The sequence below is a fragment of the Neovison vison genome, chromosome 3 (genome assembly GCF_020171115.1).
Source record: "Neovison vison isolate M4711 chromosome 3, ASM_NN_V1, whole genome shotgun sequence".
In the NCBI taxonomy this organism is placed as follows: domain Eukaryota; kingdom Metazoa; phylum Chordata; class Mammalia; order Carnivora; family Mustelidae; genus Neogale; species Neogale vison.
Window position 1 is genome coordinate 230,860,409 of NC_058093.1, and position 16,505 is coordinate 230,876,913.

The 16,505-nt window shown below is 55.3% G+C and overlaps 1 protein-coding gene across 4 annotated transcripts in view; it reads left to right on the forward strand.

Annotated features, from left to right (window-relative positions):
• The first annotated feature begins 1,048 nt into the window (after positions 1-1,048).
• The window catches only part of TBX5 (T-box transcription factor 5), a 49,073-nt gene continuing 33,616 nt past the window's right edge, over positions 1,049-16,505 (forward strand). The window contains exons 1-6 of one of the 4 annotated variants that reach the window (XM_044244209.1): positions 1,049-1,267; positions 5,282-5,466; positions 7,105-7,199; positions 9,385-9,504; positions 10,302-10,449; positions 13,887-14,039. In XM_044244209.1, coding sequence (XP_044100144.1) covers positions 5,320-5,466; positions 7,105-7,199; positions 9,385-9,504; positions 10,302-10,449; positions 13,887-14,039 — 663 coding nt within the window. In that variant the 5' untranslated portion in view covers positions 1,049-1,267; positions 5,282-5,319. Of the gene's footprint in view, positions 1,268-3,043; positions 3,576-5,124; positions 5,467-7,104; positions 7,200-9,384; positions 9,505-10,301; positions 10,450-13,886; positions 14,040-16,505 lie in introns of those variants that run through there. The other 3 variants (XM_044244207.1, XM_044244210.1, XM_044244208.1) reach the window with 3 other exon arrangements.

Sequence of the window (16,505 nt, forward strand, 5' to 3'; positions counted from 1 at the left end):
AGGCCAGATTCCGACGTCTGCTTCCCTCTCGGGTCCCTTGGCGGGGAGCTTACCCTTGCGGAAGGCCCGGCGCTCGCTTGCTCACTCCGGGACAGGCCTCTAGCTCTTCTGGGGACGTCTACGCTGTACGTTTCGCAACCGCACCCAGCGCGTTTCCAGCCGCGCGCAAAAGCTGGAGCGCATCCGCCACGGGGCGCTTAGACGTTATGCCCATCGGTGAGCTCCCCCAAAACTGCGAATCCTTATTACAAAACAAAATAGAGCGTCTCACCCAGTGCAGGCCCGGTCGCTGTAATTTTTCTCTGCAGAAATCACTCCCTCTACCTCCTCCCCACCACCCACTCGCAACCCGCCCCCCGCCGGGCCAAGCTGGGACGAGTTGCATCCCCGGACCTAGCTAGGGAAGCTCGCGCAGAATGGGCTTTTTCTCAGCAAAAATGTTACGGACGACTCTCTTCCCCGCCACGCCTCGATCTCATTTCCCCTGCGCGATAACCCGGTAATTACTTCTACGCAGGTCTGCAAGCCGGCGCTGAGTTATCGCGTCCCCAACTGAACCAGCTCGAGCGGCGCCTCGATATTCGTTTGCCGAGAGCTCCTCCTCGGAAAAAAATAATTTTTAAAGAATAAAAGGACTCTCGTGCCTCCTCCAAGGGACCCCGTTCCACCCTAAACAATCTGATTTCTTCCCAATCGGGGGCGACGGGGGCTCCCACCTCCCTTTGCCAAGAGCCCCCTCCCCCTCCCTAAGGAAATCGATCTTGGCTCTATTTGTGCCTGATGTTCGCCGCCCCCATTTCCCCCAGAGAGCGCTGGGTTTGTTTATTTCCTTATTTATTCCCGTGGCCGAGGTGTCTGGGACTTGTGGCTGCGCAGACCCGGGGCTGATAGGCGAAGACGGACAGAAATTAACCTCCCGCCGCTGCCCCCCAGTCGAGCGTGACAGCGCGCGGGCCGGTTGCGTGACTCGTGACGTCTCCAAGTCCTATAGGTGCAGCGGCTGGTGAGATAGTCGGTATCGCCTGGTTGCCTCTTTATTTTATTGGGGTATGCCTGGTAATAAATAGTAATATTTAATTTGTCGAAGACCACAAACCAGCTTCGCGAGCTGGGAGGTACACACTACTCTTGACACAGGCTGGAAGAAGGCTTGGCCTAAAAGGGGTCTCTTTTGGGGGCCCTTTGCAAACTTCACTTGAACTCCCACTCTCCAGCAAGGCGCCACTGTTGGCTTCTGCCGTGGAAAGAAGAGGTGGGATTTTTGGAGGTGAGTGTCCCCCTGGACAGCTATGGGGGGGAGAGGTATCCTTTAGCACTTTGCCTGGCCAAGGTCCCCTGGCTTTGCGCCCCAGCTCGGTCCTGCGGAATACCCACTCCCAGAGATGCTGTTTTTCACCATGGAAATAAGAACGCACGCTCTTGCGTTTAGCCTTGGAGTGTCACCTGGCAGGAATAGATTCCCGCTGGAGGTTTCAAAATCCCAGTTTTGCTTGGTGGCCAGCACAGGCTGTGTTCCCACAGACCAAGTGAATCTGGCCAGGCAGTTACTTGGGGGAGTTCAGATGTGCCCTCCCGGGAGGGGCCTGCAAATTATTTATGGGAATTTATTTTATCCGCAAATCTCCGAGAGTTTAAGGAGATTGGAGAAGTCTTTCTGGATTTCCCCTTCCTTTTGCCAGAGATGCAGAGATCCGAGCTCATCCTGAAGCCATGTTTGTTTCCAGTCTTCGGCCCGGGGTCTCCTCCTTAGCAAGCCCAGAGTGAGTCCTCTGAGCCGACATTCTGGAAGGGTGAGGGTGTCTTCACGTTAATAAATAAACTGCTGTGGTGAAAGGTGGTTTGCAAACAAACCTGGAAGGTGGAGTGAGAACTGTCGCAGACGCTGGGCTTGCTTATTTCCCCCGGTCGCCCCACTTTTAGGGATGAACAATCCGCTTTGCAATTTTGCAAACGGGTGTGTTACACCCATCTGGCCGCTGGTTTCCAGCGCGTCTCTCCTCTCTCCCTCCCTCTTCCCCAGACCTTGGCCTGCAGGCCCAAGTCTCTAATCAGAGCCCCAGAAAAGAATACGGTGAGGGGGTATGGGAGGCAAGGTGGGAAACCGAAGGGAACCCTGACAGTTATCCCAAGCCCCGATACTTGGTGCTCCAAACTGGGTCTGCTCAGGCTAAGACCTACTCACTGTGTTTACGCTTCTTTTGACCTCTTCAACCCGCAGAATAATACATTTCAGAGAGCTGGGAGGGCAGGGAGAGGGGCCCAGTAGAGATGAAAACCCCAGCCAGTCTCCCATGACTGTTTGATTATTTTAATAAAACCGGGTACCGCCTGGCGTACACCTCCAGCCAGGGAGGTCCGGTGGCCCTGGGGGTGGAGGCTCCCCCCACCAACCCCGGGGGCAGTTTCTTGGCATCTTTGATCTGGGTCCCCATCCCAGTGCACCTTCACCCTGCCTTCACCCTGGAGTCACTGGGAGTCGGGGTGGTGAGTGGGGAGGGGGAGAGATGTCAGGATGGCCGGCGGCGGCCAGCCGGGCCAGGCGGGGTCACGCAGCTCTGTCTTGAGGTCAGCGCTGGAAGGAGAACGTGGGCCAGGCTGCAGAGGGGGCGCGAGGCGTGTGTGTGTGCGTGTGCGCGCAGCGTACTGTGCTCAGACTCCGTTCTCTGCACAGCCCTGTCCCCGACATTACTTCCCAGGCAGAAGCCAAGCGGGTTTGCGATGATTTGTGCAGGATTTTTTTTTGCAGCCACCGAGCCAAGCTCCGAGCAGCGGAGATGGATGGAGGTTGGGAAGGGGGTGGAGAGGAGGGGTGATCTCGAGGTCTGGGTTTGAGAGTGGTGCTGTGATTTGAGTGTTCGGGAAATCTAATGGAAAAGGTGGTTGGGGGAGGGAGGGAGAAGTGGGAGAGAGGGAGGGAGAGAGGGAGCGACGGAGAGAGGGAGGGAGAGAGGGAGCGACGGAGAGAGGGAGGGAGGGGGCGGGAAAGAGGCAGAGGCAGGCTGTGTGCAGTGGGAGCTAGTTGGATAGGCAATTTCAGTATTTTGTAAGCATCAAGGCAGCCCAACGTCACTGAGCTCAGCTGAGTCGGCTTGTATTTCTGAGACAGAGAGAGAGAGAGAGAGAGAGACTCTTTCCTTGGATTCCAGAACTTTAACCCTGAAAGCGGCGCCCAGAAAGGACCTTGCCCATTCCCACAGCTTCCTCCTGTCTCCCCAGCTTCCCCTCCCAAGGGGTGCCAAGTGAGAAGCAGGGCGCTGAGGTTTTAACGCTGAGGGTGCTCCTGGAGGCTGCTGCTTGCGTTCTTGGAGCCCTTCTGGCGCCTGACAACTTGGAAGTCTTTAGGGAGAGCGAGTGAGCTAACGCAAAGCGGAGGAGGTGTGTGTTGGGGGTGGGCAGTCGCTGCCGAGGCTCCAGCGGTGGGTGATCCTTTGTACACTGCGGTAGCCGCTCGTCTGGGCGAGCAGTCCCGGGCATAAACACCCCGGAGCCACCATGCCCGCGCCCCCGCCTCGCCGCTGGTTTCCCTGCTAGGAGCAAGAAGGGATTTGGTGAATGCACCGGCTTCGCCCAGCGAGGTAACCGTACCCGCAGATGGCCGGGGAGGCTCGGGGAGGGAGCCCCTCCTGCCGAATCGGCTCCGGGAGGCGCGGTCGGTGGGACTCCAGCCCTTCCCGGGATGCGGCAGAGCCCGGCTTGCAGAGAGCTCCTGGCGCATGGAGTCAGCCGGGGAGGCGCGCGGCCCAGGAGCAGCGTGGAGGTTTGCAGGACGCGCGGCCTGGTTCTGTCAAACCGCATCTAGCTCGCCCCCGCCAGCCCCGGAGCTGCCGCCAGACCCCGACCCGGGCGAGCTGGTTGCGATTGTCTCTGCGGCCGGCGGCAGAGGCGAGCGCACGTGCGGGACGGCTGCTCCGGGTTCTTTTGTTGCAAGCCGGCTGCTGGGGGCTCCCGTCACCGCCTCTCCCGAACCCCGAGGGTGTGGTGAGAGAAGCTGCTTGGGGAGTTGGGCCTCGGAAGCCGTCCTCCTCGGTCGGGCTCTGGGTGTCCGGCCCCCGCAGCCCTGGGTGGTATCCAGCCCCTTGCTGGATTGGCCGCTAAGCTTTGGGGGGCCATCCTCGGCGCTCCCTTCCCAGTCTAACCGGGTTTTGAGGGAGGAAATCCTTACTTGGAAACGTGGAGGAGATTGGAAAGCGATCAGAGCAAGAGGCAGGCTCCTCCGGGCTTGAACAGTTCTGCAGCTGTTACTTTGCGTGTTCCAACCTCATAAGCCTGCAACCTGGGCTATTCTACCCCTTGCGCCCGACCTAGGAGGCCGATCCAACGACGGAAGCCCAGAATTTATCTGGGACCCATTAGACCCTCGCGGGTCCCCCGAGCTTGGGCCTGCAGTTCTAGCGAGCCAGGCGCGGCTGAAGCTCAGAGAAACTCCCCTCGGCCTGGCCGCTCGTCAAAAATGCCCGTCTCGGGCTGGAGAGCCGAGAAACCCGGGAGATCGCGCCGCCGGAGCAGGCGGTGGGGTGCGGGCTGCCGGCGCCCAGGAGCGCGTCTCCCTCCGCACGACCCCTCCGCTGCTGCTTTCCTGCCCTTTCCGTTGGGCTACTTTTCATTTTATTATTATTTTTTTTTCAAACCGTTGCTAAAAGTTGGGGAAAGGGGGGAGGACTCTTACTGTTGAAGGACTTTTAATTTTAAAGCCTGTAACTGATAAAGGATGAACGTGAATTCTCCCGCGGACCTGGTCTCTCGATCTGCAGATCTTTTCCCTCCTCTGTTTTTGGTTTTGCAAGAGGCGGGTTGTTGCAGACATTTTGCCTGCTGCCCAAGAACATGCCTCGTGCGAGTTTTAATAAACAGAGCTGTGATGTCCTTCTGTACATTTGAAGAAGAAAAACAATTCTAAAAGGACACTAGGTTTTTGTTTTGTTTTTGGTTCGTACCCAATGGCTTCCAAAAATACCCAGGCCTTATCTTTATTGGCTCTTCCAGAAGTCCAGACAAATTTGACGGGCAGCTGGCTTATCGTGGGGAGCCTGCGCAGGGGAGATGCGGGCCTCGCCTCCTCCCGTTCTGACCCCGCTCTTTCGCAAGAGGTTGTGTGCGCTCAGAAAGAAGTAATAATGATAATAATAAGGGGACCTCCTGCAGCCTCCTTCAGCTGGGAACGGAGGTGCTGGGAGCTGGAAACTGGGGGCCCGGCTGCCCCCTCCTATCACTAGAACAGAGTTTCCAACGGTCTCTTCTGTCTCTCTGCCTCTGTCTCTGTCTCTCTGCTTCCTGTCCTCAGAGCAGGACCCTGCGTGGGCACAGGGCGCCGGACACACCATGGCTGACACAGATGAGGGCTTTGGCCTGGCGCACACACCCTTGGAACCTGACTCAAAAGAGCTACCCTGTGACTCCAAAGCCGAGAGCGTGCTGGGGGCCCCCAGCAAGTCGCCAGCGTCCCCGCAGGCTGCCTTCACCCAGCAGGTAAGGAGACCTCTAGCCTCCCGGCCCTTGCAGAACCGGTGGCCCTCCTGTGGGGGAGGGGTGGGGGTGGGTTACTCATTGCCCCCAATTGTCCCCTTTCCTTTCCATCCGCACTCTTTCCACCTTTCCATGCCCTGTATCCCCAAACGCCAGAATACTCACATCCACTTTATTGTGACAATAATCTTTACAGCTAGAGGATTTTGGAAATACATTTAGGTTGTTAAAGAAGGCTTAATTATCTGGCTATTTGGGGCTGGCTAACAATAGCCCAGATCATGCCTTCGCTGCTGCACTAGGTGTAGACTCAGCCCCGAGCACCTCATTAAGGGCTGGGTCAGCGGCCGCTTCAGGCCCGCGTGAGCGATGGCTTGACCCCTCTTCAGATCTGCTCTAGCCTTCGCCTCCACGGGCCTCCTCCACGCCACCGCCCAGACCCGGGAGTTGCACTGTTTGTGTTGGGTCAGGCTCTGGAGGACTGGCTTGCCCTGGCCAGGGGCCGGGAGCGCAGGGGTGTGCTGGGAGGCTGTTGGGAGCCACAGGCTCCCCTGGCTCGAAGCTGGGCCCCAGTAGAGGGTGAGGCTTCCGTGCACTCTCTGTGCCCTCTTCCCCGGGCGCCTTGGATGTCAAGGCGGCCCGTGCAGCTCCTGATAATTTACATAAGGCGTCAGATGGTGCAAAGGAGGGTGACTTGACCAGCACAGAAACTTGGATGTAGCCAAAACCCTTCTTTGGGATTTCGATCGATTGATGTCTTTTCTGCCTACTTTATCACCTGTCTCTCGGCCCTTCCCATCTCGGGAAAATGCGTGTACGGTTATAGAGAAGCCGATGGCAATGGGCACCCAGTTTGGGAAACTCAGATTTTTTTTTGTTTTCGGAAAAGCAAATCCGCTCACGAGACAGTTACGGATTATGGCAGAACGGAGGTTTTCGTGTCTGTATATTTTTTTGCACCGGTTTTGTAAAATAGCTTTTAGTTGAAAGTGGAAATGTTGAGAACAGTTTCGGCTGTGCCCAGAATCAGAACAGCGCAAAGTGAACGAAGCTGGATGTGAGGAGAACCTGGAAGGTTTGTTAATATAGATATTTGCGGACTAATTTTTTTGGACTGTGGGAACCTATCATCCTATAGAAACAATTAAGATTTTGACGTATGTCTATGTTGGCCCCGCCATGTGGGATTTGCACATCTGTGTGTTTGTGTGTGCCCGTGTGGGTGTCTGCAGAAAGATGTTCTGAGTGGGCTTTTTGAGATCGAGCATTTTTGTTTTTGCTTTTTTTTTTTTTTTTTTAGCCGCATCTTGGCTGAAAGGAATTGAGATTGGTCCCCCCCCTTTTTTTTTGGTCTCAGTCTGTCCTCTCACAGGCATGCTAGAGGACCCTGAGGTTTGGGGGACTCTTCGCCCGGCCTTGTGTGGATGGCATTAGGAGACAGCAGTGCACCATGCGGTGGGGTAGCCCACGGGGCCTGCACAGGGATTCCGACCCCATGCCCCAGAGTCCACGGAGCCCTGCCGTGGTCTGGAGGCAGCCCGGAGGCTCCGGAGGGAAGGAGACGTCTGTGTTTGGGGGCGTTTGGGAAGGAAAGGCCCCTGCTCCTGGGGCTTGTCTGTGTGACTTTTCTCTTTCTTATAGGGCATGGAAGGGATCAAGGTGTTTCTCCACGAAAGAGAACTGTGGCTGAAATTTCACGAAGTAGGCACGGAAATGATCATAACCAAAGCTGGAAGGTGAGCTGTGGAGGGCCTGGAGAGACGGAGAAGGAAAGGTGTCTTGGAGACCCGAGAGAGGGAGACCTGGAGAAGGCGCGGGGCGGGGGCGGGGGCAGAGAAAAAGGCAAGAGAACCGAAGAGAGCAGAGAGAGAGAATGAATGTGTTTTTGTGTGACCCGATTTGGGCTCACGTTGCTCGGAGAGCTTCTCCAGTGACTTCCACCCCTGGTGGGGGAAAACGCCTTCAAGATTCACCTCCAAAGCAGGGCACGTCTCCCGCCTGATATGGAAGAATAGAGAGCTTGCGGGGGGGGGGGGGTTGGTGGTGGTGGGGGCTACGCTTATGGCGGACGGATTGGTAATGGGAGACAGTAGGACCAGGGGGAGAGAGAACGGGAAACCAGAGAGTTGCGGAGTCGGCTCAGAGACGAGACCCGCTTCCAGCCTCGACTCCCGGCCCCCACCCTCCTTCCCGCCCTCCCTGACCTTGGAGCGGGTCCAGAGTCCCACCCGGTTGCCAAACTCCGAATCGCTGAATGTATTCGCTACCTCTTTCATTGTTTATAGAAAGCGGGCGAAGCCTTTGAAACTGAACTGGGGCTCGGCCGGGCTCTATATACAGACACCGATAAACACGGCCGTTTCAGCAGTTTCGCCAAGACACTCACCCCAGAGTTCCTCTTAAAAGCTCGCAGTTTTTTTGCTAGAAGTGCGAGACAGCTGCGGAGGCTGGGGGGAGGGTCCTGCAGCTCTGGACTTCCGAGTGCTAGTTTGCCCAGGCCTGGGGACAGCCTTCATCACAGGCCTCCCCGTGCCGGACCTACCCTCCGCGTCCCGAAGGGCAGAAAGCCCGGAGTCAGCCCCGACCGGGCGCGTGAAGCCGGAGAGGCCAGTAGGCCCGAGCCACCGAGCGTGTGAAGGGGGAGGGAGGAGCCGCTACGCCAAACGCCCCCGTTCTGCAGCCTGAGCCTCCCGCAATAAACTGACAACAGTGACATTTATTATTATTTGAAATTAAACAACGTCTTCTCCCCCCCCCCCTGCTCGGCCGGAGTGAACCAGGAGGCGCATTCTGTTTATACTGAAAAACTAAGCTCTTCTTCCCATTCTGCCCAGGAAGGACACACACGGCCAGGCCCCCTCTGCCCTCAGCCTGAGCTGAGGGGCTTTAACTATAAAAGGCCTGGGAAGCCTCTCCTGTACCCACGGTGCACCCACGGTTTATCTGCCAGATAAACACCCCCCCCCAACACCCCCTGGCCCGGGCTCCAAGGCCTCCCTACACTCCCCCCTTCCTGCCATCCCTGGGTGAGCCAGGATCCAGCAGCTTGTCCTTGCTGGTTTTCCCGAGCACGCACATCCCCCTTCCCCTCCACAGGAGGACTGGGAATTTGGAGCACACGTCCCAGAACCCAGAAGGAAGGGGTACACAGCACCCACCTGCCCGTGACCCCCCCATCCCGGTTCCAGCTCTGGTCTTTCCGAAACTAGACCTGGATGGGTTTGGAGTTTCTTCGTGTTTAGACTCTCCGAGGAAGAGTGCCAGGCACGTCGGAGAAATTGGGGGGCATTTAGAAATAAATTTCGGCTAGAGCCTCAAGGCAGAGGTCACCCGCTGAGCTCTACTCTGGGAACGGCTGAGGACCATAGCGAGGGCGGGAGCTGGATGGGCACCCACGGGTGTGCAGTCCCGAGGGCTCACCCAGCCCTGCGTCCTCCTGAGGTGGGAGCCGTGGGCTCAAGGACCGGACCACCTGTCTGGGCGCAGGACGCCAGCGTTTCCCCCGATAGGGCTCCTTCTACCCCTAAATTAGAAAGCAGGTCTCTGGCTCTGAAAAGAGCATTTACAAAGAGCAGAAATGGAGATTCCAAGCTGGGCCTTCTACACAACTGTTTCTTTCTGGAAGCCTTGGCCTCCAGCTTTCTATTTTCCTCCTGGTTACAAATAGTCACCAGCCTCCAGCTCACCTCCGGGCCTATCTCCTCCCCAAAACTTCAAGGGAAACCTGGAATGGATTTTTTCCAAGAGCGGAGCGGGGGCCACTTTTCTCCCCACGCTCTTCTGGAAGAGCTGTTGCTGTCATGAAAATATGTAGATGTGCTCTTTACTGGATTGGCAGTAAAATTCTCTCTCTCTCTCAATCTCTCTCTCTCTCTCTCCTCCCCACGTCCCCTTCTCCATCTTTTTTCCCTTCTCTCCCAGGCGGATGTTTCCCAGTTACAAAGTGAAGGTGACGGGCCTGAATCCCAAAACGAAATATATTCTCCTCATGGACATTGTTCCAGCGGATGACCACAGATACAAGTTCGCAGATAACAAATGGTAGGCACCCACCGGCGTGAGCGGTGGGAGGAGGGGGAGTGGAAAGCCAGACTCTCTACTCCCCGCACTGAACCAAGAAACAGTTTTTGAACGTCCTACTGTGTGCCAGAGGCTTTGGGTGCTATCCCAGACCACCCTGAGAGGAAGAAACAGCAGCCATTAGACCCCATTTTATAGACAAGAAAACTGAGGCTCAGAGTAAGTCAAGGGTCTATATCTGTGGCTGCACCCGCGGGTTGTGGATTTTTAGAAAAGGGTATTGTTTCCAAGCGCTGGAGGTATTTCTGGGGGCATAAAACCATTTACAGTTATTTTTTATGAGTTACCTGCTTTGAACATGCCTTTTTATGAAATTGCAAGGTTCGGCCATGGTATTTGAGTTAAACAGGCAAGAGAGGAGAGGTCCATTCCTTGGCTGCCAAGCATGCAGAGAGTCTCGAATGGCAAGGCCCGTTTGATAGCCCTCAAGGACTTTGCTTAGCCTTTTTTGTCCAGACTTCCAGAACCTCCTGGTGGTCCCTGGTCAGCAAGAGGCTGCTAGGCAGGGCAGTGGCACCCCTGGTGCAGAGGGAGGAGAGGGAGGAGTGAGACCAAAGAAGAATGAGCCGGTTGGGGGACCTGCCTGGACGCTGGCTTGCAGAGGCCCAGGGGAGGCCCAAGGGTTAGGCCATTTCCAGATCACTCTCCTATTCAGCAGCTCTTGCCTGGCCCGGCCCAGGACCCCCCCCCCCCCCCCCCCCCCCCGCCAGCATGCCGGGATGCTAAGTCTGGGCGGGTTCCGCCCTTCCTTGCTCCAGGTCTGTGACGGGCAAAGCGGAGCCTGCCATGCCCGGCCGTCTTTATGTGCACCCGGACTCGCCGGCCACGGGAGCGCACTGGATGAGGCAGCTGGTCTCCTTCCAGAAACTCAAGCTCACCAACAACCACCTGGACCCATTCGGGCATGTAAGTACCTGGTGCAGTTCTCGGTCTGTCTGTCCAGTCCGTCGGTCTTGCCCTCTCTCTTCTCCCTCTGCGGGTTCCCTCAGTTTTCTCTCTCTTCTTGCCTCCCTACACTCACCTTTCTCCTTTCCATGCCCCACTCTACGCATCTGGGTCTTTCCTCTCTCCGGCTCCCTGATCCGGTCTTCTTCCCTTCTGGTTCCAGCACTCTCCTGTGCAGTCCTCTCTGTGGTCCACTGTCCCGTGCTCTGGGGCTGCCTTTCCTAGGGAGGAGACCAGGGCCCTGGGGGAGACTGAAGCGCACATCCCTGGTCCGGACCTCAGGCACACCGGTGATGAGGTGTGGTGGGCTGTGTATTTCACACCCCAGAAAATCCAGTCCTTCTAGCCCAGTGGGGACTTGGCACAGGCTGCCCAGAGACAGGACCATGGTGGAAGCCATAGATGCTTTCCCTGCTCACTTCCAAATCCTGTCTTATTATTGAGATGTTCTAACTGACAGGGAGATCCCGGGCCACCTGCTCCCTCTTTTACAGATGGGGAAACCAACCTGCCAGAGGCCAACCCTGGCGCCCCTTTTTAGCTGATATATTGGGTTTATCCGTTTTCTCCTCCCAACAACTTCCAGCTTCTCCCCCTGCCCCCGCCATGCCCAGAGCAGGTCAACCTGGTCCAGAGTCCCAGTCCTGGAGTCCGCAGGGGCCCCCTCCCTCAGAGCAGCCTGGTGAGCCCCCGAATCTGCATGGGGAGCATTGAGTGTGCTGCCCCCCACCTTCCAAGAGAATGTGTAGCTTTTAGCAGAGTCTCTCACTTAACCTAGATTCTCTTCCTCAACAAAAACCAAATGAAGAACAAAACACTGATTTGGAGGAAAATGTCTCTAGATCTTTTCATTGGCAGTGATTGATCGCCAGGACAGGACACCGTCTCTGACTGAATTCAGTGTGTCCAGAACCCTTGGCTTGATAATTCCACCATCAAGGGGGTCTTTGGGCATTTGGCCTTCATAGCAATTTAGAAATGAGGACACACATATGCAGCCTTTATAAATGGGAGTCCAGGGAAAGGGAGGGGACCCGCCCAAGGTCACACAGCTGTAATTTGGAGCAGGGATTTGAGGCTTGATCTTTCTAATTCCAAGAGTGGTAATTAGAGGGAAGAATCAACAAACACATGGTCCTCAGTTGAGGGACCTGGGGTTGAAAGAATTTGATTCAGAAGAGGGACAGTTTGTGAAGGTCCGAGGGGAGAATTCTGCTCCTGTGGGGCCTTGGGCTGAACCGCCAGGGTCGTGGTGGGGTTGGGACAGTGATGCAGGCAGCCGCTGTCTCTGCACGTGGTGGATGCAAGCTTGAACTGCTGGCCTCTCGGGAAGAGAGAAGGGAAGGCCCATTGCCTTCCTGCCCGCTGGGGAAGGAGCAGAGGGTGCCAAGGACCGTTTCAGTGCAAAACGGCGGGCCTCCTTCCGGTTTCAACCACGCAGTTCGGCGGACCGTCGCTTCCCGCGGGCGGGACCATCCCTGCGCCGCAATGCCCTCGAGCTTCTGGGGCGTTGGCTGGCGGGGGTGACGCGCACCTGCGGGCGCAGAACCGGGACTATCAGGGGGAAGCTCCGGGAAGAATCGGGACGGTTTTCCCCTCTGGCCGGTGGCCTTGTGGAGGCTCGATAGGACACTTTTTTTGGGGGGGCCTCCGTGCAAACTTGGTGCCGGGCAGTGGGACTCGGGTGCCTGGCTTTCCCTCTGCGGGCCGGCGGTGCCCTTTGGGGTGGGCGCCTGGGGAAGGCGTGTGGCCAGGCAACCAGGCCCCGGCACCCTTGTGAGTTTCCAGTCCACCCGAGCCCGCGGGAGAGCGGGGTGCTCGGGGTGGCCCCCTGGACTCCCTTGTTGCCACGCAGCCCTGCCCCCCCAGCTCCGAACTCGGAGTCCAGAGCCGCCCTAATGAAATTAGGAGTCATTAGATCGCCCTCGCGCTGATGTCTCCACACTGTCCCCGGCCGTCAAAGCAATTTGGCTAAGCCGGGACGATGGCCGCGCCGGCCGGGGTCTGCGGCGGCCCTGCTGCGTCTCTCTGTCGCCACGCCGCCCCGGCCGGCGTCACTATCGGCCAGGGAGGCGGCCCGGCCGCGGCAGCCGGAGATTAGAGCCGGGGTTGTCGGGAGCCGCAGGGCCCCGGGTCCTCGCCCCCTCGCCCCTCCCCGCCTCCCCTCCCCCGCCCCCCCCCCGCCCTCGTTCTGGGCGGGTCTCAAGGTTTGGCCCAAGGACCCTGCCCCAGGGTCATCAACGCAAATAATCAAAGACACCCGGACAGCACCACCGCCCCCCCCCCCCCGCGGTCCTGGGGAAAAAGCAGGCCAGTTTTCCAGCCCGTTCAGCGCTGCGATTGGCCCATTCGGTGGGTCTGTATCCGAGCGATTTGATAAATTCGCGTTCTCAGCCTCCTGAAATCATCAAAAGCCAGGCGTCTTCAAAACCCCAAAGCTAGTTTTATTAGCAAAGATGCTCATCTCCTAGGACTAGTCCTGCTCCAGCAGAGAGGGAGTCTGGAGATCCCCCTTCCCCTTAATACTGATCATAGTGGTCCTATTAGAGGTGCAGCCGGAACAGTAAGACCCTGCTTGTCCCTGGGAGCACCCCCAAACATGGAGATGGTGGAAAGGAAGGAGAAAGAACGCATTCCCAAGAAAGCAGATGTAATGGTTCTGTCTGGGGCCAAGTCTGGAGATAATTCCGACTGTGGATCCCGAAATGTTGATAAAGTTGTAGAAAGGGAACAGGGAGAGAAGCAGGCCCTCCTTTGGTGGCAGTAGGATGGGGGGGGGTGCAATCTCATCCTTGGAGACCCACTCCCCATCTCACTATCTTCTTTTTTTTCATTGACTCTACTTTGCACCTTCTAATGAAGGACCTAGCCTGTGATTTTTATTCCAGTTCTGCAAACACTGATCTTTTCCTTTGCCATCTATGTAAGGGATTTTTTTTTTCGGGGGGGGGGGGGAATGTTTATTTGTTTGTGTCTTCTCCCCTGTCATTCTAAAACTGACACTTAAACTTCCCCCTGGGTCACGAGTTCCTTGCTCCAGACCTGTTTCTCCTGTGGTGGTGGTGGTGGGCTGCGTGGGGGTGTGTGTGTGTGTGCCCTATGCAGGAGTTAATTTATTAAGCAAACTTTATTAAGAATTCTGATTTACTGCCGTGTGTGCTTTGGGTAGATTCCTGGAATATTACCCTGGCTTTTTGGGTTGGAAATTGTCATTTTTGAAATGTTTCTTTTTAATGAAATCACTGGCCCCTTTTCAAAACAGGAAGGAAAAAAAAATCAGACCGTTTTTTTGAGAGTCTGTGTAAGGAGGTGAATTTTAGGGGTGGAGAGAGGAGATTTATCGGGAAACAAAGGAGTTTTGATTTTTCTTACAATCTCATTTTCCTTATTATTTTTAGATTATTCTAAATTCCATGCACAAATACCAGCCCAGATTACACATCGTGAAGGCGGATGAAAATAATGGATTTGGCTCAAAAAATACTGCGTTCTGCACCCACGTCTTTCCTGAGACTGCCTTTATCGCAGTGACTTCCTACCAGAACCACAAGGTAAGCCCGAGGCCCGGGAATCATGTGCTGGGGCTGCTGCCCATGCCTTGCAGGAGAATGCAGGGATCTCTTGTAGAAACCTTTAAGCTTTAAGGGCTTCTTTATTCCCTCACAGCGGGCACCAGCTGTGACCCCCCTGGGGGCGGGGCTGGGGTAGGCACCAAGCTATGGCCTGAAAGTTGCAGCTGTTTGTACTGTACTCATGGGTTTTGCGGGACATTCTCTCTCTGTCTCAACGCACTAGTCAGACTGTAGGTGACAAATACAGGAATGCATCTCTCTGCACTCACTAAGTGATGGCCAGGAAGAAAGGTTGCTTTACTGCAGGGGTCCATGCTCTTGGGTGGAGGCTTGGGACCAGCTTCGTGGAACGTCTTTTTGTGGGGGAGGGTCTCTCCCCCACTCTGCCTTTTGGATGCATTTCAACTTGACCTGGGGCAGGTGACAGTTGCCAAGAAGCTCTGGGCTTGGGTTTGCAAGGTGCTTCTCTCCTTGTCTCCACCGTTACTGATCCTGGACCAGAGTGAGGCAGAGTTGGCATCGTAGAAAATAAGAACAAAAACCCCAGCGACCTGTGCCCTGCCCCCTCCCCCGCCCCCCAGCAGCTCCCAGGAGTTAGATGAGACCACAGTAAAGCCAGAGCTTGCAGAGGGAGGCAAGGGAAGCCTTGTCTTCCAGAAGGAGGCTGGAGGCTGGTGGAGACATAGGGTACAGCTCGATCCTGTCAACAGCAGACCCCGCACTGTTCAAAACCCACACCCCAATTTGGGCATTTCCAAGCTGGACAGTGGTGCTGGAAGAGGGTACTGCATCACTGCAGGTTGGGGGTGGGGAATCTTTTCTTCTTTCCCAGGAGAAAGGGGTCTGCTTGATTTGTCATGGTTCGCTTCTGGTCTTTGGAAACGTGAGTGCCCCTGGATTCATTTTCTTGGTGGGAGGACAGGATTGAGTGATTCTCAAGCCGAGTTCTGAAAGACATAGAATCTGGCAAGGCAAGATACAGGGCGGAGGGGGGCCGCACTATGGGGCTGCAGGCTGTTAGCGTTAAGTACTGTGGTCTGGGTTGGAGGACTGTCCAAGGGGAATGGAGGGGTTTCCATATGGGATCAGGGAGGGCAGGTCACTGGGGCACCATAAGGAGATGGACATGGGGATGGTGACGCCCTTCCTCCTTCACAGCTCCAGTCCCCATCAGCAAGATCAGGGTAGGTTGGCAGGAAGTTGCAGGTGCCTTGAAGCCAGGTGGGAGAGGCCAGGGCAGGGGTGAGGGGTGGGTTTAGCACCCTAAAGCCTCCTGCCTACACACTGAGTGTCAGATAACACCCCTCCTTACCTCCCAGCAAAGCCGGGGCAGTTCCAAGATGGTAATCTCCAAATTTGGGCTGTCAGTCAGCAGGCCAGGAGGTGATGGATGGTCCCTTCAAGGCCGCAAGACCTGTCTGGGGACCCAAGTCTTGAGAGAGCTTCCCTCCAGAAGGAAACTCACTCTCTCCAAAATGCAATTACTTTTTAAAGGGGAAGAAGGATTTTTCTGAATTCCACCCCTGACTTGTCAAACCAACAAGAGGAAAACATTAAGGTCAAATACTCTGAAAATTGCAAAACTATTTCAGGCTAATTTGGGTCTGGCTGCGAGAGACCTGTTTCCTCTATGGCTATTGTAATCTATGTTTAACTTTGTGGTGACAGTCATAGGGGAAAAATTTGGAAGAAAATAGCAACAAGGACACTCAGTCTCACCACGCCTCTCTCCCTCCCTTCCTCTCAAATGTGTGTATATACATACATACACATGTATGTCTATGTATTAATATATACACACACACACACATGCACACACATACTTAGACCTGACAGAGGATCCAAAGATATATCAGATTTTTTTTTCTTTTCTTTCATTTTCTTCTCTTTTCTTTTCTTTTCTTTTTTTTCTTCTTCCTTTTAACTAAGAAAGTCCAGATTCATAACAGAAAGGACAGGAAATAGATTCCTGAAAGTGACCTGCTAAAGAAAGATGTGAATGCTCAGGTCCTTTGGGGGGGAATCCCTAAGCTCTGTGTAGTTATGATCTTAGGGTCCATCAAGCAAGACTAGATCTGGGAGAGTGTGTTCTTTCTTTCTTCCTTCCTTCTTTCCTTCTTTCTTTCTTATTTTATTTGAGAGAGAGAGAGAGTGTGTGCATGAGTAGGGGGACTCAATCCCAGAACCCTGGGATCATGACCTGAGCTGAAGGCAGCTGCCCAACCAACTGAGCCACCCAGGCGCCCCTCTGTCTGTGCTTTTTGAGGCATAACTGTCATACAATAAATTGCAATATTTGAAATATACCATTTGGTGAGTTTAGCATGTAGGTAGCTATGAAGCTGTCATTGCGACCACTTGTGAATATACCCCACGTCCCCCATTTCTCCTTTTTAAAAAAAATGCCCTCCCCAGTGAATATATTTAATGATCCATGTGCTTGAA